A 22,065-nucleotide genomic window follows, 5' to 3' on the forward strand; every position below is an offset into this window, starting at 1 on the left:
TGAAGCTCTAACTGAATAGATTCTCTGCCAGCACCCAAACACATCGCACCTCCCCTCCCTCCCGGATGCAATGCCTCAAAGGCAGTACCCTCTGGACAGGAGACTCAATGTTGAGATGGTGCTGTTTTCAACTACCTATAAATCCATTCCAGAAGTAGCACCTACACCCTTGTAAGCATGCCCAGCTACAGTAGTTGGTGCAGGAAATATGCCCCCCCGATGCCATAAATAATATCCTGGGATACTTTTAGGACTCATTACCTGCGACTAAATGTATGTGTATATCTAAACTTAACATTAGATAAAGAAAGGCATATGAAATGTTTCATCAGGAAATATTAAGTTTTAATAAAATCAAAGATATTTTAAATAATTAAGAGGAAAAAAAGAACCTCAACATATTTTCATCACAATTTAAGGTTGGCCTTACTTTGCACATCTTTGTGTTCAACACTTGGGCTGAAGACTTTTGTTTTGGAAATTTGACTACCAGAAATTAACAAACAACAGGCATTAATACTGAGTTAAACTGCACCACAGTCTTAGATGTACTTACTTCCTTTATCCACAGCAATTTAGGTGGCTGCATTTCCACAGACATCACTCCTCCTACATAGCTCAAAACCCTGTGTTTTGTTGCATTGATGCGCTCGACTTGACTGACTGCACGATGGTCCATCCACATAATAACATTCCTATAGCTTTGTCCTTGGGGGAAAAAAAAAGAAAGAAAAATGAAAGACATTTTTAAAAAATTTAGGTTATTTAAAAAATTTAGATTATTTAGGTCGGGTTTAACCTCATCTCAGTACTTGTAAAAGTTAGTAGACTCTAAGCCACTTCACACTTTCGCTTTTACATAGGAAACTCAAATTCTCTTTGTGTTGATAATCCACAGTAGGTATCTAAAACTTTGAGCCAACTTTAAGAGGAGCTGAGCACTGAGAATGCTGACTGAAACCAATCAGGCTTGTGAGTATCTGAGAAGTTTGAAACACCATGCTTTTATAGACTATATTTCACTCCAAGAATCCAAACTTCTTGACAAAGAACGCATGTTTAGATACAAATATAAATAAGTATTTTGGTGACTAAAAACTAAAAACATGACAAAATCTGTGCAATTACGTTTTAAACTGGTATTTACTAGGCTAGTTGGCTTGCTAGCAAGATTCTCTTCTCTCTTGTTATGAGAAGAACTATCCTAATTCCTTTCAGAAATACAGTTTCTGGGGAGGTGATTTGCTAAAATCTTTTTATTTTTGATGTGGAAGGAAAAAGAATTTGGCAAGTCTCCATAACACATGAGAACAAGAAGCAAAGCACATTTGATCAAAAATAACCTACAGAGGACCTGCTAGACAGGTGGAACAGTAATGCAGATGACTTCAGATTCCTCTCTTGCTAAGTACACTGCACACTTCATGACACAGGCACTCACGCAGAATCTTGAAAACATACTCCAAGGCCTGGCAGAAGTATGTGGCACACTAATATTCCTAACAAGGACTGAAATACAACCTAGAACTTGAGGCTGCCTGAACCCACACCATTGCCTGCCCTTACTAGTGTGACAGTACTCAGTGCACTCTCATCTTTTTATTTAAGAACATTGTGTAAACTCAAAGTTCTTGGGGGTATCAGAGAATCAAAAGAAGAGAACTGAATTTGACTCAATCGACCAAAATAGCCTCAGTCATCATTAGGCATTGAACAGATTGTAAGAGACTCTCAAACTGAAAAATAAATAATCTCATCTAAATTTAGCAAAGGACATTTTGGGGGTAAAGCTGCTTTTTTGAGAAGGATAGGAGGAGATGACAAATACATCTGAGAATAACAAGGGAACATACACAGAATTGTTACTAAGGCCCTGTAACTACTGATTTTGCACACTCCTAATCTTAAATGGGAGTCACTGAAAAAAAAGTGCATCATAGACTTTTCTTGGGTCTCCTGAGTCATCAACTTAAAAACTAACTGCAAAAAAAATGTAAGAAGTCACAGACTGTTTCTAAAGTTTAACACTGTCCTAGACAAAGACAATACTAGTGTAATAAAAGTTGAATCTCTTCCCTGCAGCTCCGTGACAGACTAAACAGCTAGACTATACTAACATTAACATTTTTAGCATTCCTTTAGTCACTATGGATGAGAATTTATATACACTATAAAAGTCATGATTAGTGAAGTCTGAAGCAGGATAAAACTTGCAGAAAAGGAAAATGAGCACAGGTTTCTTTAAGAAGTAGTGTCTGTGAGCCAGAGGAATGAATTTGATCTTAGGATGACAAAATTTAGCCAAACAATAATTCTCATATCAAATTTCATTCTACAGTAGAATTAAAATAGTACAACCTGACAAAAAGCCTCTTGTAAAGAAGATTTTCTATCATCTATATCTCTAAGAGTCAGAGTCATAACTTGGCATTTTGATGAAACTGTAAGTTTGCTGACATCATAGAATGGTTTAGGTTGGAAGGGATATTAAAGATCATCTTATTGCAACCCCCTGCCATGGGCAGGGACACCTTCCACTAGACCAGGTTGCTCCAAGCACCATCCAGCCTGGCCTTGAACACTTCTAGGTATTGGGCAGCCACAGCCTCTCCAGGCAACATCTCCCAGTGCCTCACCTCCATTACAGGGAAGAACACTTCATCTAAATCTCATCTCTTTTAGTTTAAGTGGCAAAACACGCACAGTGACGTTGATTTTTGTGCTGGAGTCCTACCTTCAGAGTTGACCGCCAAAGGTTGGAACTGTTTATCCACAACAACGAGGGAACATGTGGCATCAAAGCCAAGGCCTCGAATCTGGTTAGCATCTATTCCACAAATAACTTTCTGCGAATATACAAAACACACATGAATACAAATATACTCAAAACTGAATTCAAAGGTCTGTGAAAAGATCTTGAATAGCTTTTAGTCTTACACATAGTCCTGGATAAAAGAAGGAAGCACAAAAATATCAGAAAATAAAGGTAATACAAGACTAGCAATGTTAATTTTCTCTCTTTTCAAAAAGTTTGGAGTTGAGCTGCATGTGAAACATAGACAGACTATCAGGGCCAAGTGTTTCCATCACTTACTTTATTCAGTTCCAACCTGCACAAGCACCTATCTCCTAGAATTGCTTTGGTAATATTATGCCACCACTTTTTGTCTTGCAATAGTGAAAGGTCCCAAAAATAAAGTTGGTCAAAAGCTGTAGCACTGATAATACTTCTGCAATGCACAAACTTTTAAAAAGCTCTGCTACCAAGAGCTTGGATAGCGTAACTTCCAAAAAATATCACCACCCTAAAAAGCCTGAACATCAGGGCTTCCAGCACCACTGGAGAAGAAAATGCAACACCCACATGGATTAAGTGCCAAGTAAGGTTGCAAGACACCTAAACTGTAAAGCAGTAATAAATTGCCATTTCTCAGCAACACTAAAAATATCATTATTTTAATTAGTAGTATAATGCAAGACTTTAACTACACTTGCTACAGTGCCAGTCTTTAACAGGCTCTGGTGTAGTTTCAAAGACCATATTTCATTGCTTACATATAAGAGATTGTATTTAAAGAGGTTCAGGGCAAGAAGAAAGCAATTCACAGGAGAAAAATCAAATAAATGGAATAAAAGATTTGCTTTAAAGTCTTTTAAATCAACCTTTGATCAAACTGTTCTTCCCTATCACTCCTGTCACTCCCTTCTTTTTCCTTCCTTCCCCCTCACCTCGTCTCCTTCATCTCGGGGCATTTCTGCAGAGCCAAGCTCATTAATGTTTGAAAAGGCTGATCAATAACAAGAGAATGGGTGAACTGTCCATCTGCAAATTACCAAGCATATCATGAATATTTAAAAAGCCAACCTTAGAACATGGAGCAGGCTGGGGCTTTATTAAGAAAGATGAAATGTCCTACATGTGCACTGCCGAGCAAGGTCACTAATTTACTTTTACCACCAGCATGTACAAGCAGATCCTTAGATCAGAGGGTACAGATTCTCCCTTTATATTAAGGTTTATTTCAATTTGGTTGCATGCTTGACAGTATCCAAAAATGGGGTGTTTTTTTTGGCTTTATAATTCTGGATTCTCTTATACTGAGGATCACAGGTGACAGACATTACATTAGGCACCTCCAGAAACCGGATTACAGTTCTTCTACAATAAATGCTCCTTTGTGACTTCACTGCAGCATGATGCACATCTTTAAATATATATACTACCAGATTTTGAGCAATCTTGAGGCCTTCAAACAATTGTCTCATGGCTAAAATATACAGCAGTGTAACAAACTTCACAGGTGTGAATCCTGAAGGCAGCGGTTAGGTCCTCCCCCTGAGCTAACAGTACAAAGGAAGGCCCTTCATTTTACTTTCAGCTGTAGCATAATCTTGTTTCCATCTGGCCCTCTACTCCTCACCTCTAAAACAGACACTGTGAGGCTACATCAATCGTATCCTGAAGGTGCCTTCAATTCACAAGGATGGTGACAAGTTATGGAGTAATACAACATGCACAGAACTAAATGGTAAAGGCCAGTGACTGGAAAAACCTTACACTTCCCAAACTTGAAGAGCTACGTGCCACACATTATCTCCTTCATTTTCTTTTTCTTGCCGTACCTTAGTAACAGAGCAACAAGCAGCCCATATGTCTGCAGAGGATTGCTCATAGTGATCTGGTTGGGGTTCCCAAATTTGGATTGGCTGTTCTGCATGTGCCACTACCGTCCCAAATCCATCTACCAAAGCTGCACGAACACTTGCTGACCCAACATCGACTCCAATATAGTATTTCACTTGAGTCTGCTTCTTACTCTGCATCTTTAATAAAACCTGTTGGAAGGAAATTAAAAAAGGGGTTAAAACCAGACGAAATGACTGATGATGGAAAATTGTGCTGAACAGGACAGAAGATAATGCTGTACAGGCATTTTTCTCAATACTCCTTTTCCAGCAAGCCTTCATTAGACATTTTTATATTAATTTCAGATTTCAAGTCTTGCACTAGTTGTAACATTTTTCTTCAAACATTTCCATATAAGTTGCATGGCACAGAGGCTCCTCAAAAGCACACTGTAAATTTCTATGTAAGAATATGATAAAGTTCATACACTCCATTAGTGTAAAAAAAGAGAGAAAGGGACAGAAAGGGAAAGAAAGGGTACAGTGTTAAACCCAGCAGCAATCAGGAGCTGGGGCTTTACACAGGAGGGAAATTTCAATGCAGAAACTCCTGAATTTTTCTGAATTCTGGCAGATGAGGAAGCTGCTGATACCTGGTTAGTTGATTCATCTCTGGACAAGACAGCAAGAACCACCACAGATATGCCATTGCCTCAATCCAAACACGTTCTACTCCTGAAGCAGAGAAAGGGGTGGTATGCCTAGCTCCCCTGAAACCAGACTTGAAAAGAAACAAAAAGCCAAGAGCTGCTGCCTCTCATAGAACCAAACATCTAAGAAGTAGCACATTATTGCTGAATGAGACAGTGAGACTTCAAACTCAGGCTGAATTTCTGCAGAATCTGGAAACAGGCTCCTCTCTCCAAAAAAGTGTTGTGATGCTGATAATTAAAATAAGTGACAATCTGGTACATATAACCCAATTTTGAGCCCTCTAAACGAGAAAAAAACCCGAACAAAACACAAAATAAACAACTAAAACCTGAGAAACATACTGCTTAGGTTTTTAAGAGTTATTCACCATCAATCCATACAATTTTAAAGACCATCAATCCACACAATTTTAAAGACTCAGAAAAATAATTTGCTGAAAATGAGTTGAGTTATAAGAGCATCCCAGGAAATTTCTGCCTACTCTCTAACAACCTGCAAGAAGTGAGGTTAACTGATTTAATCATTCATAATGAGTTTGTTATTTCACTATGTTTAACTTTCACATTTAATACAGTGACAAATCTGCTATACTTAATTCCTCATATTTTGTCCTTAATTATTAGCTAACATCTATATTTTATCAAGCTGGGAGAATGCTAAGAGCTGATAGAAAGCATTTGAAACATCAGACAAGCGCCAAGTTTAGTGCTTCTATGAATCTATTAAGTCTCTGACACACACAAAACTCAGCTGACATATAGCTTCTGATTTCCAGAAAATGAATGGATCAATTATAATTTGATGAATACACAGTATTTACAGAGCATCAAAATGGCTCTACTTAAAAACAGCTCATCTCTCCCAAAACCATGACCTGGATTCCTACTGTATACAGAAGATGGATTGGTTAGGGAGTTAGTATAGGAACAGAAAATAGTGAACGTCCTCTTTCTGCTTTCAGACAATAATAGCTGATCATATGGCCATGTAAATTGTACTCTACTTTGGCAGCAAAGTTTTTGACTTTGTTTATTTCTACAAGACAAAAAACTAAGTCTTTTTGTTTCCTTCTGAAAAAACTTGAGCACAGGTCAAGATCTATCTTTGGGTGTCTGTTTGAATACAGGGTTGTCACAATGTACACGGCTGTTCACATCTTTGGCTGGCTTGTAACCACTGCTGTTGGAGGATATCACTAACCTAAAATCACTGAGGGTTAAAGGGAACAGGTGACAAAGATGAAAAAAAATGAGGAGGGAAAGGGGGAAGTCATTCCTTTATCTCAAACTCAAAGCATCACTCTGTATAATAATTAAGCAGTGTAATAGCTGAATTAGGGCATAGTTTTACCATGGCTATGAAAACTACCCAGTCCCCTCAACCTGCCCCTTAAATGGTTCATGGAAATGTGGCTAGTCTGTGGAGCTCTATCATCACAACCTGCCTCATATGATCATTTTGAACTGCCTGAATCTGTCATTTCACACTCAGATGACCACTGCTGGGTGGCAGGGACCATTGTTCTGTTCTCTTGGACAGCACTAGCATGAGAGAGTTCTGTCCACCACCAAAGCTTGTATGGCAGGGTCATAGGGGGAGAGCTGTACAGATCATTAGCTTCTAACAGTATCAGAAACTACAAAAAGAAACGAAGCTATAGAACGTATTGTGGTGCTGATGGCAATACTAACTCCTCTCCTTGAGTGAACTGATTCTGCCCAGTAGATTAGGTGCAATACACACTAATCTTGCTAAGCGAGGTCATCTGTTCAAGCGATGAGCAATCAGCTAAAAATAATGGCGTGCCATGAGTCTTACACCTAAGAATATTGGCAAGAAAGCTCATTTTATTTTCTTGGCCCTGGCTCTATGACCTGGTCAAACTAACAAAAGCTAATGCCTCTGTCACAGGGAGGACAATTCTCCTGGTATCAGTGATTAATACTGCATCTGTCAGCTGGGGATACTTACAGCACTCTGCATCTTCCTCTTAGCCCTTGGCTGTAAAAGCAGTTTTAAGATATTCTTTTCAACAGATGATGTTCACTTTTTAATTTTGCACTCCATCTTCTCAAAGCTTAAAAGGCTGGCTGCAGATGCTGCTAGCTACTTGCAAGAAATTTTACTATAAAGAAATTGCATAAGACTGTTCCTGATACTATCTCACGAATTTCCCTGTTTTTTTCCCTATTTTGGCACTGCCTTTAGCTGCTGACTCATAAAAAGATGAGAATAAACCACAAGCTGAAAAGCAGATTTTTTTAAACACGGGCAAATCTTTCTGACTTGCTTTTCCCTAAACACAAATAGCAAAAGGAGTATTTTACATCGTTCCTCCTCACATACACAATATTACTGTCTTTTTTTATTTCTCTTCCTTGTATGGCAGCAGTGATTTTAGCTCATTAATGTGTTTTTGCTACATAGAGAGCAAGCTTAACAGATGTTAGAGAATTAAGCTCATAGTACCTCCTACTCAGCACTTAAAATTATGCCTTTGCATTCAATTCTTCCCACAAACATTTGAAACCTGGAACCCAATCAGCCCATGTAATGTTTACTTTCCTTTTTTCCTTACTAAGCAACCAGGATGTGCATGTGTGAGTGACTGTGCAGGAAGCAGAGTTTGTTGATATGCTGAAGCAGTACTTATCGATCTATGCATATCCACTATTTTATCTGTGTAAATCAGTGGGCATAAGAAAGAGTTAAGTGACAGAGTCCAAAACCAAGAACCACAAACCTATTTTAGCTGGCCTTTCTTCGGGTAAAGCTGACCTAGATTTACAAAGCAATACTTCATTATCTTACAAAAAAAAAAAAAAAGGTTAAAAGTAAATATTAATCCTTTTTTCAAGTACAGAAAGCACCATGTTACCAAGGTTGTTCAAAATGTATCTCTGCAACAGGATCTGATCTATATGCAAAAACATAATCTGAAGCCAAAGGTTCTTCTGGATTACCAATCACTTAGTATGTCACCTTCTTGTCAACTGGATCCACAAAAAGCACCGTCATCTCTAGGTCACAGTGTCATCAGTTAGGGATGCTGCCTAAAGATCTCTCTTGAACATAAGAGCTCTGCAGTGAAGCTGGTGGAAAATATTTAGCCAAAGTACTTTAATAAGAACTTAGAGGAACGTTGTAATTCAGCTTTGTTTACATAAGATTCCTTTGGTAAAAGATGAAGCTCCAAATTAGAAACGAAGAAACTCTTCACTAGAGTTTTAGAGGTAGAAGAAGGTCCCAGCACAAACACCATGCTTTGGAATCTGGAAACCAAAATTCACTGCCATGTGCAAAGAAAACTTTGGATTTCATTATCTATGGATTCTTAGTGTACAGCTTCTGCAGTCAAGATAATCATGAGGAAAAAGGAACCAAAAAAACAACTGAAAAATCAAGTCCTAGAGGTCCAGTCAGATGGCCTAAGCCCTTGAGTGCAATATTCTTAATGAGACACCAAAAGATTTGATGTTCATGATGGAAAGGAGCAGTGATAATGCCACTACCTCTTTTACCCTTGAAGTATCCTGAGTCAGGAACCCTGACTTCTTGCAGACAAGGAAAAAGGCCTCCAGAACATTGATACAGCTTTGCCTGTCCACTGCAGAATCAGGGCCTCATATTTACGAGGTTCTATTTGAATTCGCACATAGAATGAGAGGGAAAAAGGTATTTTTTAAAAGGCATGTCCAGCTTGACTGTGTTAGTCCATGACTGCAACTGCAAAGACAGGACAAGAAGCCAAAATTCCCTCCAAGCACTAAAACAGCAATGGCCTCTTGCTTTGCAAATCACAGCAGGGATAGAATGGCTTTTCAAACAAGCATTTATGATCAAAGAGCTACAGCATATGATAAATATTTATATGGCCCATTAAATAATAGTCTGTATAAATATTATTCAAAATGTGCATGCTGGAAACCACAGACTTCCCAGTTTATCCTTAAACAAACGTGCTAGTTTTCCCACATAGGCAAAGAAAAAAACAGAGGGTTGAAACTCTTTTGCAAAAATATTTCTTTTTTTTTCTCTTAAAAAAAGAAAATACTGAACATTGTTTACTTTAATTTAAAAGGAAAGACTAAGTAACCAGAAGACTGTTTCATTACAACTATTAAACTTCATCTGTCCTACCTTACTTCACAGTTATCAGATTGCCAGGATGTACCTTTCTGTTAAAGCTATAGTACAGGAAGGCTGCACACTCACAGGCACGCAGGCTGAAGCTCAGCAGAAGTATTTATCAGCAGCAAGTACAGATTTTGTGGTATCATGTGCTTAAACAGAAGGAATTATGAAGGTCTGACAAGTCAGTTTTAAACTTTGATCTTTGGAACGTTGCAGGCTGCCCAGACACAGCGATCATGGACAAAGAGTATGTTTTTAGTAGTGCAGCTGTGCTTTTCCATGGATTACCAAGAAAAAGATTAACAGGCTCAAATTAGGCTTCATAATCTTAGTGTGAAAAGATCTAAATATGTTAACTAAAAACTGTTTTTCAATTGTAGAAAGGAGATAAAGTGAAAGAAGCATTTTTTACTTCATATTGGAAATTCAGCACTTTGTTCACTTTCTAGGGTTACAGTAAACTAACAAAAGTGGTGGTAGAGGAGTGGCAATCTGTTCTTGAAGACAGTGAACTCCCTTTCCTCTTCCAGGATCTTTAATTCCTGTGTGGATGTGAAGAGACAAAGAAGGCACAGGTCTGTGTGGGAGAGTGGGAGCAGATGGAGAATTTTAACACTGCATTGAAGGGCAGTACTAATATAAAATAATAGCTTTAAATGCCCAAGGGAATGTGCTATAATTATCAACAAGCATTTATTTTTCTGCTATCCAAAACAACACAAAAACAAGGAACAAAAGCACACCTCACCTCCCCTTTTCCCTTCCCAAAACAGAAACACGTACATGCAGATCTCTGTCTTAGGAATGCGAGGACCGTGTTAACATCAAAACTGGAATAAATAAAACCAAGGTGGACAAAGTATGCTTCTTTACTAAAACCACACACTTCTAGATTATTTCATCCATTCTCTGATGAATTCTGTGGAGCTTTCTCACATCTTAGAACAAGGAAAAACTGCTTCAAATAGTGGAAGAGACCTCATTTTAGAAGCAGAATCAGATCCCAACTCCCAGTCCCATAATACCTAGGTTGTTCCAGCAAAACCTTCCTAATTGCCCCCCAAACCTTGTAATATAGTCTCAATAAATTCCATCACAGGATTGAAAATATTCTACTACTTCCTAGTATCTCCTCTTTTCTCAATAAATAATTCACTACGTACTAATCTTCTGTAATGTCTCTCCTTACCTTCTTTTTTCCCCCTCTGTCTCTGTGTCCAAGACAAAATCATGACTTCATCGCTGCCTTCTGCCCCTTAATTCTATCTTTTGTATTTTAAATACTTTCAGGCCAAACTACTTCCACCTGCTTTGACACAAAGTAAGACATATCCCATTTTATCCTGGTGTAACTAATTAGCAGAGAAATGAAAATGACTAAGCAAATTGTTCTAAGAAATGAGATCTGAAATGTATTTATTTTCAGCTTCTGCTGCCTACATAGATCTGTCACTCATGAACACCAGAAAGATGGCAGCATGGCCAGTGTCAACAAATACCAGCCTCTTAAATGCACAACAGAGTTGTTTTTCTCTATCATCTGCTCTAGAAAAAAAAAAATATACTAAAATAGAAAAATGATGTTCTCTTTCCAGTTCCTCTCTTGCACTCAGACTGGCAGATACAGCACGTAGCACAGTTGATCAAACAAGAGCAATGGCATTCGGGCCCCTGGTTAAAGGGAAGAGCACGGCTGCACTGGGTCCCATTAGTACAGTATCTTGTCACAAACAGCACAAGCCATAAGAAAAGCATCTGCCTACCCTTGTCATCCAGCCATACTTCCCAAGACACTTTCTTCCTCCTGCTATCTATAGTAGAGGCACTTCCTGAGCCAGAAATTTTATCTTTAGGATTAGCAGACCTTGAAGGCTTTTTCCTTTCCAAATTTGTTTGTGCTCTTTTTGAATCCAGGGGAACTTTTGTAACTGCAGACAACTGTGGTAATGAGTTATAAAGTTCTAAGCAAACAATACAAGAAAAAATCCTTTCATTTGTTCTGAGTGTGCCACCTGCTAGTTTTGTGTGACGTGTCCGAGCTCCTGAGCTACAGGAGACATTAAGCCAGTGCTCTTTCTTTTCCTACTCCAGGTAGTCATGAAAACATTGTATTCTGAATCATCTGGAGAAGACTCACTGCAGCTATCTACAGGTCATGGGTGAGGATCTGAACTCACCATCTCAACATGGTCAGGTCAGTTAAGAAGCATTTTTCTGCCCTCTGTTCCTGGATGTGGCAATAATGTATGTGGCAATAATAAGTACCATAAGACTGCTATACAGCAGTAAGTACTAATAAGCAGCAAGTAATGATCCCCAGACCACCTTGGATGAGTAGAGATACTGCTCAGAGGTAGCCACAGTAGAGAAACAATGTGTTGGTGTCAACTGAAGATGTGCTGCTTTGGAGTAGAGGTGGCTATGGAAGGCCAGGGATTTAAGACTTCAGACAGTTCCCAAAACAGAGGAACCCAGGAGCTCCTCCCAACCATACACTTGTAGAAGACCTAAGGCTACTGCTCATGCTGGTTTTCTTTGGAAGGAAGATCAAGGCAGGCACGTGGTTGCTGCATGCCCCGATGGGCTCTGTGTTGCAGCAGGAGGCAACGCCGCAGCATGCCTCGCAAAGCAGTCAGGCTGCCCAGGCACAGGCACTCTGAGACCAAACACACTAGCTCTCTCACTCCTTGATTATCAATGTGACAGTGCTAAACCGGCCTGCCCTGTTTGTTCCCTAGCCTGTAACTATGCTGCACAATGAAATAAGTTCAACTCTCTGCTTCACTGCTTGTCTAACCCCAGAACAGCAGGAAACAGCTGCAGAGGGGAGCTCTCAGGAAAAAGGAAGGCTGAGCAAAGAGCCACAAGAACACACAAAACTGTGTGCGAGCTGAGGAGACACACGCTACTGGGGAAACCCACTGACTCCAAATCCCCCCAGGGCTCTCTTGGCCCTGCTTGGACTGGGCTATCACTTCAAAAGCAGGGTCTCATTCTGTATCCATTCCAGTCAGTGGCAAAACTCCCAACTATAGCAGTAGTTCAGGATTAAACTCTTGATACTTGGGAACATCACAAGTGAACACACACATCTGCAAGATTTTGAATGTTGGCTAGAGCCTACAATTTGTCAACCAGAGGAAATGTTGATCATTTTATATGGCACCATTCTCACTGAGGAAAGCCTAAGGAATTAAGAGGGTATATTATCTACACACCTTCTTCACACCCTGAAAACACTAATTGATACAGTTCCTGCACACCAACCTATTTAGATCTGTTTCCTCCTCTGACACTGCAGCTGCAGGCATCCCTAAAGGCTGTGCTAATGATCTGGCAGACAGACATGTCCCAAATGACACTGCAGAATGCTTGAAGCTCTGAAAGAAGACACTATCTTGTTGACATGGACTGTGAGGGAGAAAAGAAAAAGTCATCTGATTCTTACATAAATTCTAGCTGTAACAACTTCATGACTAGTTGAAAGGAGGTAACAGGCTCCAAGATGACTGATGGATCCAAGTGGTTGGATCTATCTGCTTATTAATCTAACACTAAGGAAGATACTTCTTATCCAACCCCAAGCTGGACAGAAAGAACAATCTCTGTTCATTGACTGTAAGAGAGAGGCAGATTCCTGTACTTCTGTGCTATAAAACAGAGAAACAATTAAAAAATTAGGAAAGAAAAAAAAAAACACAGAAAAAAAGCAGCATACAGTAAACACATCTCTTGAACAATAATGTTAATTTACAAAAGTTCTGTTTAAATTCTGAAATATAACTTGCAGTAGAATGCAACTGAAAAGGCACAGTTGCAGTTCATGTAATCATCCACAGCCTAGCTGTGTGTCCTGCACACGCTCACCTGCACTCCAGGGTAAATAACGCCATTGTGCTCCTGGGAATACCAAATCAGACAGCTTTAGGTTAGTGCTGATATTCCACCTTTAATCACATCTGTAGATGCCAGTGCCACATCGATGCTGAATTTGGCCCAGGCTGTGTGATTACGTATCAGTAGATCAGTATAAAAATAATTTGTTCTGAGTTCACAGTTTTATGAAATGACAAAACATCAAAATTGGCAGTCTGGCTGAAATCCACTGCATTTCCCATCAAGGCTTACACATTTAAGCAACATCTGAACCAACTGTCTATAATTACTCCTGGCAGATACTGGAACACTTAGGCCAGTAGTAGATGCAATAGCAAAATCAATTTTTAAAGACATGCTGCAAACCACTTCTTTCGAGATGTTCGGCCCAGAAGCAAACACGTGTCTGTAAGTCAAATCCACAGTTTACTATACAGTATTTGTTCACTCTTGCATAGTAAGAGCATGGGAAGAACGACAGCCCTAAGTAATCTGTCATTTTAAAATTAAACATTTATTTGGGCTTCAATTCCAAAAACACTAGCCCTGAAGTTCTTGTCAAAACTACTTAAGAGGAAGTGAGGTTGCACATTAGCTTACATTAAAAGAAATACAGATTCTCCTCAAAAATCAGATATCTAGCTAGACTATGCAGGTATAAGTCTCTTTCATTCTTTACAGTGAGGGAAGAATCACATCTGCATGTCTGAGCCCTGGGAGTTCTCTTTCTTCTTCCTGCATACCTACTTGAGGGGTTTTGTCTGTTTGGTTTGTTTTAACTAAAGCATCATCTTCCTTCTTAATGAACCTATCAGGTCAATTTCAAGTCAATTTCAAGTCAATTTCAAACTCCCGCAAAGCCAAGCCTGAAAGGGTAGAAGGCCAACACCTCTCTGTAAGTTGTCTTCAATGACCCCAGCACATTTCAGAAGAGCTTCTAAGCTTGCTTCAAGCAATTGAAGGTCACAAATTTTCAAGCTTTGTTTTATGAGCAGTCTGAGTACTTTCTCTTTCACATGTGGAAATGCAGAGGTGGAAACCAGAGGCAGCTCAAGACACCAACCAGAAAGTATTAACCAAAGCCAACAATCCAGACAATGCTGATCTGAGATTTCCCATTGAAAATACAGCTCAGAAACACCTTCCTACCCAGGCCATGCCACTGCTGTTGATTTTGCACAGCAGGCTCTTTGATATTCCAGTGGCAGGTACCAGGGAAAAACTTCAACATGAGTCATTAGAAAAGCCCAAGATGCAAAACAGGAACACACAGGAAAGCTATTCTGATGCTCCTGTAAATCTACCAGTTAGCAGGAAACCAATCAACTGCAAATATAACCAAAAGAACGTTTAAAGGAAGAATGGCTTATGGAAAGACAGAAGACAGACTTACTGAGAAGTACAAGAAACAAAATGCATGAAGAGCCCTTGTTTGGAAAGAGAATGGCTGTAGGACTGTTAGAAACACAGGACAGAGTAACAGAAGTGGCCAAGAATACACATTGAAACTTCCCAGCATACTACTAGTGTATTTAGTCTCTCATGACACTACAGCTTCTTTCCCGATTCTTACAACTGGGAACAGCTGTACCTACAAGAAACCAATTCCCTGTTTTCCTCTTTCATCCTCCTATCCCAGGAATCTTTCCCAAGAAGAAAAAAAAAAAAAGCTACTTTTTTTTCTACCCATACACCAGTACATATTCCTGAAGAAATGAGGGCATTAACATTTCAAGACACTTTAAAATTTCACTATTTTTGGTACTATATTGCCCTCCAGATGAATGAATATAAGAAGATGAAACACAAAGTGACTGCCTTTCCAGTAACATGTCTGTTTATTTCTAAGATATGAGAGAGCCCTCTCCTCTCTTTCCCTGACATTTACTTCTTAACTGTTCTCCAGAAAATAAGCACTGATGCTAAACTAACAAGCCCCTCAGTAGAGAAAAAAAACCTGCAAGGTCATCAATTCCTAACCAGTGCACAGCAAGTCACTAGTGAGGAACATGGCTGTTATGGGGAGATCTGGAGCTGAGCACAAGCAAACACCACCAGGTTATTGGGGTGGGCTCCCTGCCAGCCCACAAGCTTTATGAGAACACAGGAGCAAGTGCCGTGAGGAGACAATGCTGCAAAGGTGTGAGAAAGCAGAGTTGAAAGAGGAAGGAGGCAGCAGTGGAAGCAAGGAGAGGACACCAGTACCAGCAATACTTGTGCCACAGATACAAGCCTACAAACTACCAATTTGAGTGTGAGCAAGATATACACTTAAGGAAATCTCCCAGGGATCTGGAGGATTAAGCAAGTATCTCAGCGATGCACAATGTCCCTACGTCTGGTCACCTGAGCGCTGCCACTTGACACTCAGGGAAAAGCGTCAGGGAAAATGGTGATTCCTACACCACCGCCTGCAGGAGGAGGCACTGGGAGAAAGAAACATGCCTGCCCCGGCCCTGCAAAACCTCAAGTGCCTCCCCAGGCGCTGAACACTCCCGTGCTGCCTGGAGCCTGTCAACGCAAAGGGACTGTGAAAAAGGGCAGACCCCTTCTCATTACATTTAGCTATTATATATAGGCTGTGCTGTTGAGAAACATCAGCAAAAACAAACTTCGGGGAGCCAGGCAGGGAAACGAAAATGTAAATCCTATAACGCCCCATCAGCTACGCACAAAAACCAGGCTCTGAAACTGACGGGGAACAATTTAACGGCGCAGCCTACACAAGGCCTGAACACACGGGGTTCCCTGCAGGAAAAGCCGAGGGGGAGGGCTGTGTTACATACGGGCTTCACGGGTTTCTGTATAATTAAAGAACCACCAGCGCAAACGGGACAGGGTTTCTCACCCCCACGAAGAGGGCAGGAGCTCTCAATGTCACGGCGTTCCGCTTTCAGCGCGGAGCCGAGCGGAGTCCGCCCGGGCCGCGGCCGCTCGCCGCCGGCTCTCGGCAAACGCCAGTCACTTACTTGTCCCAAGTGAAACACTATATTAGCTGCGCAGGGAGCGGGCTACGCGAACCGCGCTTTTCCTGACAGGGCAATTTCCTGCCCGCCGGCCGCTGCCGGGAAACCCGCCGCGCTCCCCACCTCGCGGCGGCCGCGCCTGCGCCGTCGTCCCCTCCGTCGGGGCGGGGAGCGGGGAGCGGCCGAACCTCCCCCGCTCGCCTTTGAAGGCTGCGCCGGCCGGTGCCGGCATCTGGTTTGCATTTGGGGGCCCGCGTGTGGAGCTCGCCCCGAGCGCTGCTGAGGGGATCTGCTGTGTGTTAGGCATAGCTGTCAAGCTGCGCTGCGCTGCGAGGCCGAGCCTGCGCTGTGCCCTGTCAGGAATTCAACTGATACGAGTATTTTTGCCTCGGAAAGGGAATCGTATTTCTCTTTTATTTAAAAGCGAATAAAACAGAAACGAGGCGGGGGGAGGCTCTATTTTTTTTTTAAAGGGGTTCCTGCTAATTATATTTCTGTGTTGCCCTCCCAGGCTGCAGAAAAATTTGGGGTTGCAGAGGCATTTAAACAGTGCAAAAAGCCACATCGAGAGCCGAGGGAAAAATAAACATGCGCAGAAGGGCATGTCTGGCCTGGGGACGTCCCCCACCTTGACCTATAAATTTATAATTGCTTCTTAAATAAATAAAACAGGGCTGTAAGCCGTGAATTAGATTGTTTTGCACAGAGTAACTCGGTTAGAGAGTTTTCCCAGAAAAGCTGGAAAATTCCTGACGTGAGGAATAAATGTTGAGTTTCTTCATGGATTGATTAACATGGAGGAAGGACAGGGCAGTAGGTTCCCCCTAAATGCATCCCTTGAAAACAGAGAGATGGGCTGCACACTTGAATGGTGGGTAGAACGTGACCCCACCGTGTCCCTCCATGACCCACGTAGGGAGGAGCAGATGGAATCACCCTCACAGTCTCCTGATGTCCAAACACTCCCGAAGAGGCCCCAAGGAGCCACCATGCATTTTTCCCATTATCCCCCAAATATTCTGCAGAAGAAAATCTTGTTGCAAAAAAGACAACAAAAAAGCTCTCTTGCAACATTTCCAAAGTTTTCCCACTTGGGCCCAGGCAGAAATACTGCAGGAACAACCTCGCTCAGGGAAAGATGAGTGTTGTCTCGTGGTTAGAGCACAGGGTTTGTGGTCAGGAGCTGTGGGTTTTCATTCCAGCTTTGCCACTGAATCATTTTGAGAGCTTCGCTAGTCACTTTGTAAGAGAACCAGTTAGTAATTTTCCGTTGGAATGATTTTCTGATGGCAAACACTACTTCTACAAAACTGAAACCTTCTGGGTGAAAATTGATGTTCCGTTGGGAATACCTCGTGTCTAGGCAGGGTAGGAAAGGACATTAGACCCACACTGAAGTGTTTGGAGTTTTCTTGCATTAGTCCAAACGTTTTGCTTTGAACAGATAGATTTTAAAAAGTAATACTACTAATACCACCCTCCTGACTGTAATTCCAAGTCAGATCATTGCACAGTGGGAGTGCGTGCTCTCATGCTCCCCAGGAGGTCTGCACCTCCCGCAGTGGGATGCAAAGTGCTCTCTTCTGAGACGTGTATGTCCCGAACATCCCAATCTGAGTCAGACCGGTCCAGGCATGTGGGGACCTGGCCCGTGGGAACAAATCATAGCATAAGGCTACCACTCAGACCAAGGAAGTGCACCTCGGAGAGAAAGTACAGAGTTCAGAGACACAAACAAGCTGTTTCACGTTAGTTCAGTGACCCAAAACAAAGTGTTGTGACTGTTGGTAGACCAAAATGATTTGTTCAACTGAAAAGCATTAAAACGAAGCCCAGAGAAATGCGTGCTTCTGCTCTCTCTGACAATTTAATCCTAGAAACCCGTCCATACACAGGCTGAGCTCTGCTTTATAGTTCTTACTCTTCACACTCCCTGCTGTCTCCCTTCCTTGCTATTTTGTTCCAGAATCTTATTCCTCTGTTCATTAAACCCAAGTCTCATTCTTGCTGGCCTCTGTACGTTCATAGATTGCTGCCACTTTCTTTTGATATAAACACTTGTTCTCCTCTCACAGTGTACTTCTAGACACATTTAAATTGCTTCTTAGCTTTTGTTTTGCCAAAGTTAAACATTAACCATTTACATATTCTTCCATAACAGCAACTTTTGGGTTACCTAATAAGCTTTCTCTGCACTTGTTTCAGTCAGAATTAATCTTTTCTGAGCATGAGTGATCATAGCCCAACACAATGCATAATGTTGAAAATTATATCTTGCTAGTGGCAATAATATTTCCTTATATACCCTTTTAGTTACAGATAGGAATAAATTGTGCATCTTTTACATCTGTATCACATTAGTATCTTGATTTATCCAGGTCTTTTTGCTCCATTAAATAGAAAAGAAAAAGTTTTCTGTCTGTAAATAAAGACAAATGTATTAACTTAATAACTTTTCCTTAATACCTTTTTCCACTTCATTACCCTTCTGGAGCACTTACATGGTTTCTTTCCAAGAGAGTGACAAATGAAGATATTTTCAACAACAGTTACAAGATCTCCAGCCTCCGAAATCAAAGTCCTGAGAATGCTTTTTTTTTTTTTTACATGAAAGCATGAAAGTTTAGATTATCACACGTTCCCAAGACCACATGAGGCTTAATTCATTACTCTTCTGAAATATTCTGAAAGCTGAGGGTTAAGAGGTGTTATATTAGTGCAGAATAATGATGATTAATTTGTGCTTTGTATCAAATGCAGGAAGAGGAGATATGTGTGCAGTGAATCCTCTTTAATTTCCAAATCTTTCTATAAACTTGAAAATATCTTGTACATACCTTAAAAAGAACACAAGGCCACTTTGTTTTTCCCTTTCAAGTGTGGCTGTTGTAGTTTGGCTTCAGATATTAGTGCTTCATATAACCTTTTTTCAAGATGCTGGACAGATTCACTTGAAATATACCTTTTGCCTTTTCATTATGGAGTAACTAACGAAAATTCCATTTTAAATGTGCTTTCTATGAGACAGGAACATTCTTTTTTTTCATTATTACCAAAAGCCCGTATTTCAAGCTGTAGGGCTACAGCTTCAGGTAGTGTAAATCAGTGTTGCTCTGAGCTGGCCTGCAGTCCTCTCAACCAGCACTGCAGAACAATTTAGTGGTTTTAGATGACAGTTGGCATCTTTGAAATATTCTCTTTTGTAGAACTAGACTAGATGTGACACTTGCTGTAGAAGAAATCTTGCATAAATCTGTCTAAAAAGACTCACTTAATCATATTACTTCACTAGCAGTGGTAACCTTTGAAGGCCAAAGTCCAGACAGGTTGAGAAATGGAACACGAGTACATAAAGGTGACAATTCCATTAACTGCAATCAAAGAGAGAGGTGAACGGTGAGATAAAGACAAATGACTTCTTTTATAAAGAAAAGAAAATATGTGTGTGAAGGGGAAAGAGACAGAATGGACATTTTCTACTCTTGTCAAGGAAATAAAGATCCAGTCTCACTCCAGAGACCAAAACAAAAATGTCTCTTGGCCTCCCTGGATGCAAGCTCTGGCCCAGCATCCCAGCCTGCTGTTGAATGGTAGTGTGAACTGTCATTTCAGAAGCACACATGCACACAACTGAGATGGGCCCCTCACTACAAAGAGGGACACTGAGGTGCTGCAGCCTGTCCAGAGATGGGCAAAGAAGCTGAGAAAAGGTCTGGAGCACAAGTCTGATGAAGAGGCTGAGGGAACTGGGGGTTTGCAGCCTAGAGGAACGGAGGCTGTCGGGAGACCCTCTCGCTCTCTACAGCAACCTGACAGGAGGTTGTGGCAAGGTGGGGCTCAGTCTCTTTCTCAAGTTACAAGCAACGAGACAAGAGGAAACGGCCTCAGGTTGTACCATGGGAGGTTTAGGTTAGATATTAGGAAAAATTTCTTCACTGAAAGGGTTGTCAATGATTGGAACAGGCTGCATGGGAAGTGGTGGAGTCACCATCCCTGGAGGGATTCAGTAGACGTGTAGCTGTGGGACTGAGGGACGTGGTTTAGTGGTGGATGTGTCAGAGCTGGGGGAACGGTTGAGACCTGATGACCTTAAAGGTCTTTTCCAACCAAAACAATTCTGTGATTCTCTGAATGTCTTGCTGAATTGCCTCCCTCCGTCCATGTGCTGGAAATGCAACTATTGGGCCTAGCCCACCACAGGGAAGAAGAAAGAGTTTTTATGCAGGTTCAGTGCCAAACTTCAGCCCAGATAAAGGAGAGATTGCCAGGGCATAGTCTCATCCAGTGTCCTTCAGTGATGCTAAGGACAGCATAAGGAGCATCACTAAGGCAGCCTCACATTGTCCACAGTTCTTCAGAGGAGGTGGAAGCTTAAAGACTAGCCATGCTGACTGCTGAGCTGCTTTGCAACACTGGAAATAAAGCCACAAAGGGATCTAATGTATTATCTCTCAAATGTTTCTAAAAGATTAAGAGGAAATTAATACTATCAAATCTGTCTATATGGACACTCTCCGGTTCTACAACTTTCCCACTTATGTGTAGCATTTTGAAGAACTTCTCTGCAGAAAACCTCATCTAAACCAAATCCGTCTACCAAAACAGAACAAGCACATAAGAAAACTGTTTTACTCACAGAAACAGAATTACTTTGGTATTGATTGTAATAACAGTGGAAGGGAAGTGTTCCTGTGTGACCTGAGCTAGGTGGACTTGCAACTGCATGGGGGTTGGACTAGGTGATGTCTAAAGGTCCCTCCCAACACCTACGATTCAATGATTCTATGATTTCTAAAGGATCCTGTAACACACCTTGCTTGGGCAGTTCATTTGGGCACCTGGGGTGGTTCTTAGTCTCATTTACAAAGTAGTGTAACACTGGTGTTGGAAACAGAAGCTGAGGGATACTCTGGATGAAAGGCTTACTGAGTCATTAGACTTGGACTATTCATTCAAACAGGGAAATAAGGAAGTAAAAACCAACTCAAATCTAGGCAGCGACAAGAAGAGGGGTTTTTTGAGTGCACTGTAGGAAAAAAAGGAAATTTCCTTTGGGGAACTTTTTCTGTTTCTAATAGAGATCTTAAGTTACTCTTAGATACTAGAGGAGCCAAAAAGGGAAATCCCTGTTTTACACAGCTCTAAACATAGCTAGAAAAACAGTTCAGATTTTATCAATTTGTGTCCCGTTTCCCTGCATTTTAAGTAGCTTACCTTTTAATACAAAAGTCAGAAGCTGATACAAACAAGCATACAATATTTCAGGCTTTACCAAAATTCCAGTGGCCTGTTTCTGCCTGCCCTCCTGGATGGATACCAATATACTTTATTCCCAGGGGAGTCAGCCTTCCAAAAACACCACTTGGCACTTGAGCCAGAGCTGCTCTCTGTTTTTCCTAACGTTATGGCAGGCAGGATGTTTTCTGACTCTGGTACCCAACAGTTGAGCATTCCAGACAGCACAGGGATTTTTCTTTAAAAACTGCACTTCCAGTACCCTAAGAATAAGTGAAGTTTGGTGACATTGTGTGATCCTGGTAGGAAAATAGGATGACTTTGTTGCCATACAGAAATATGCAAAGGGAAAACGACCATGACTTTTGCCACCTTTATAAACTCTCCTTCTGTGGTGTGAATGCTGAAAAAAGTCATGTTTTTATCAACTGGTTCCCCTCTGGGAAGACGGCCAGATGTCCACAGTTTAGGTTAAGAAGGCACCCTGGTCCCCAGCCAGAAAAGAAGCCCACTG

General features: G+C 41.1%; 1 protein-coding gene across 11 annotated transcripts in view; it reads right to left on the reverse strand.

The window, feature by feature from the left end:
• Positions 1-22,065, reverse strand: part of FGGY (FGGY carbohydrate kinase domain containing) — a 308,898-nt gene that overhangs the window by 117,998 nt on the left and 168,835 nt on the right. For 8 of the 11 annotated variants that reach the window (XM_062003165.1, XM_062003169.1, XM_062003170.1 and 5 more), the window contains 3 exons: positions 4,624-4,836; positions 2,735-2,846; positions 557-708 (listed from right to left, as the gene is read on the reverse strand). In XM_062003165.1, coding sequence (XP_061859149.1) covers positions 557-708; positions 2,735-2,846; positions 4,624-4,824 — 465 coding nt within the window. In that variant the 5' untranslated portion in view covers positions 4,825-4,836. The other 3 variants (XM_062003167.1, XM_062003175.1, XM_062003174.1) reach the window with 3 other exon arrangements.

The sequence above is a fragment of the Colius striatus genome, chromosome 10 (assembly GCF_028858725.1).
Source record: "Colius striatus isolate bColStr4 chromosome 10, bColStr4.1.hap1, whole genome shotgun sequence".
Lineage (NCBI taxonomy): Eukaryota > Metazoa > Chordata > Aves > Coliiformes > Coliidae > Colius > Colius striatus.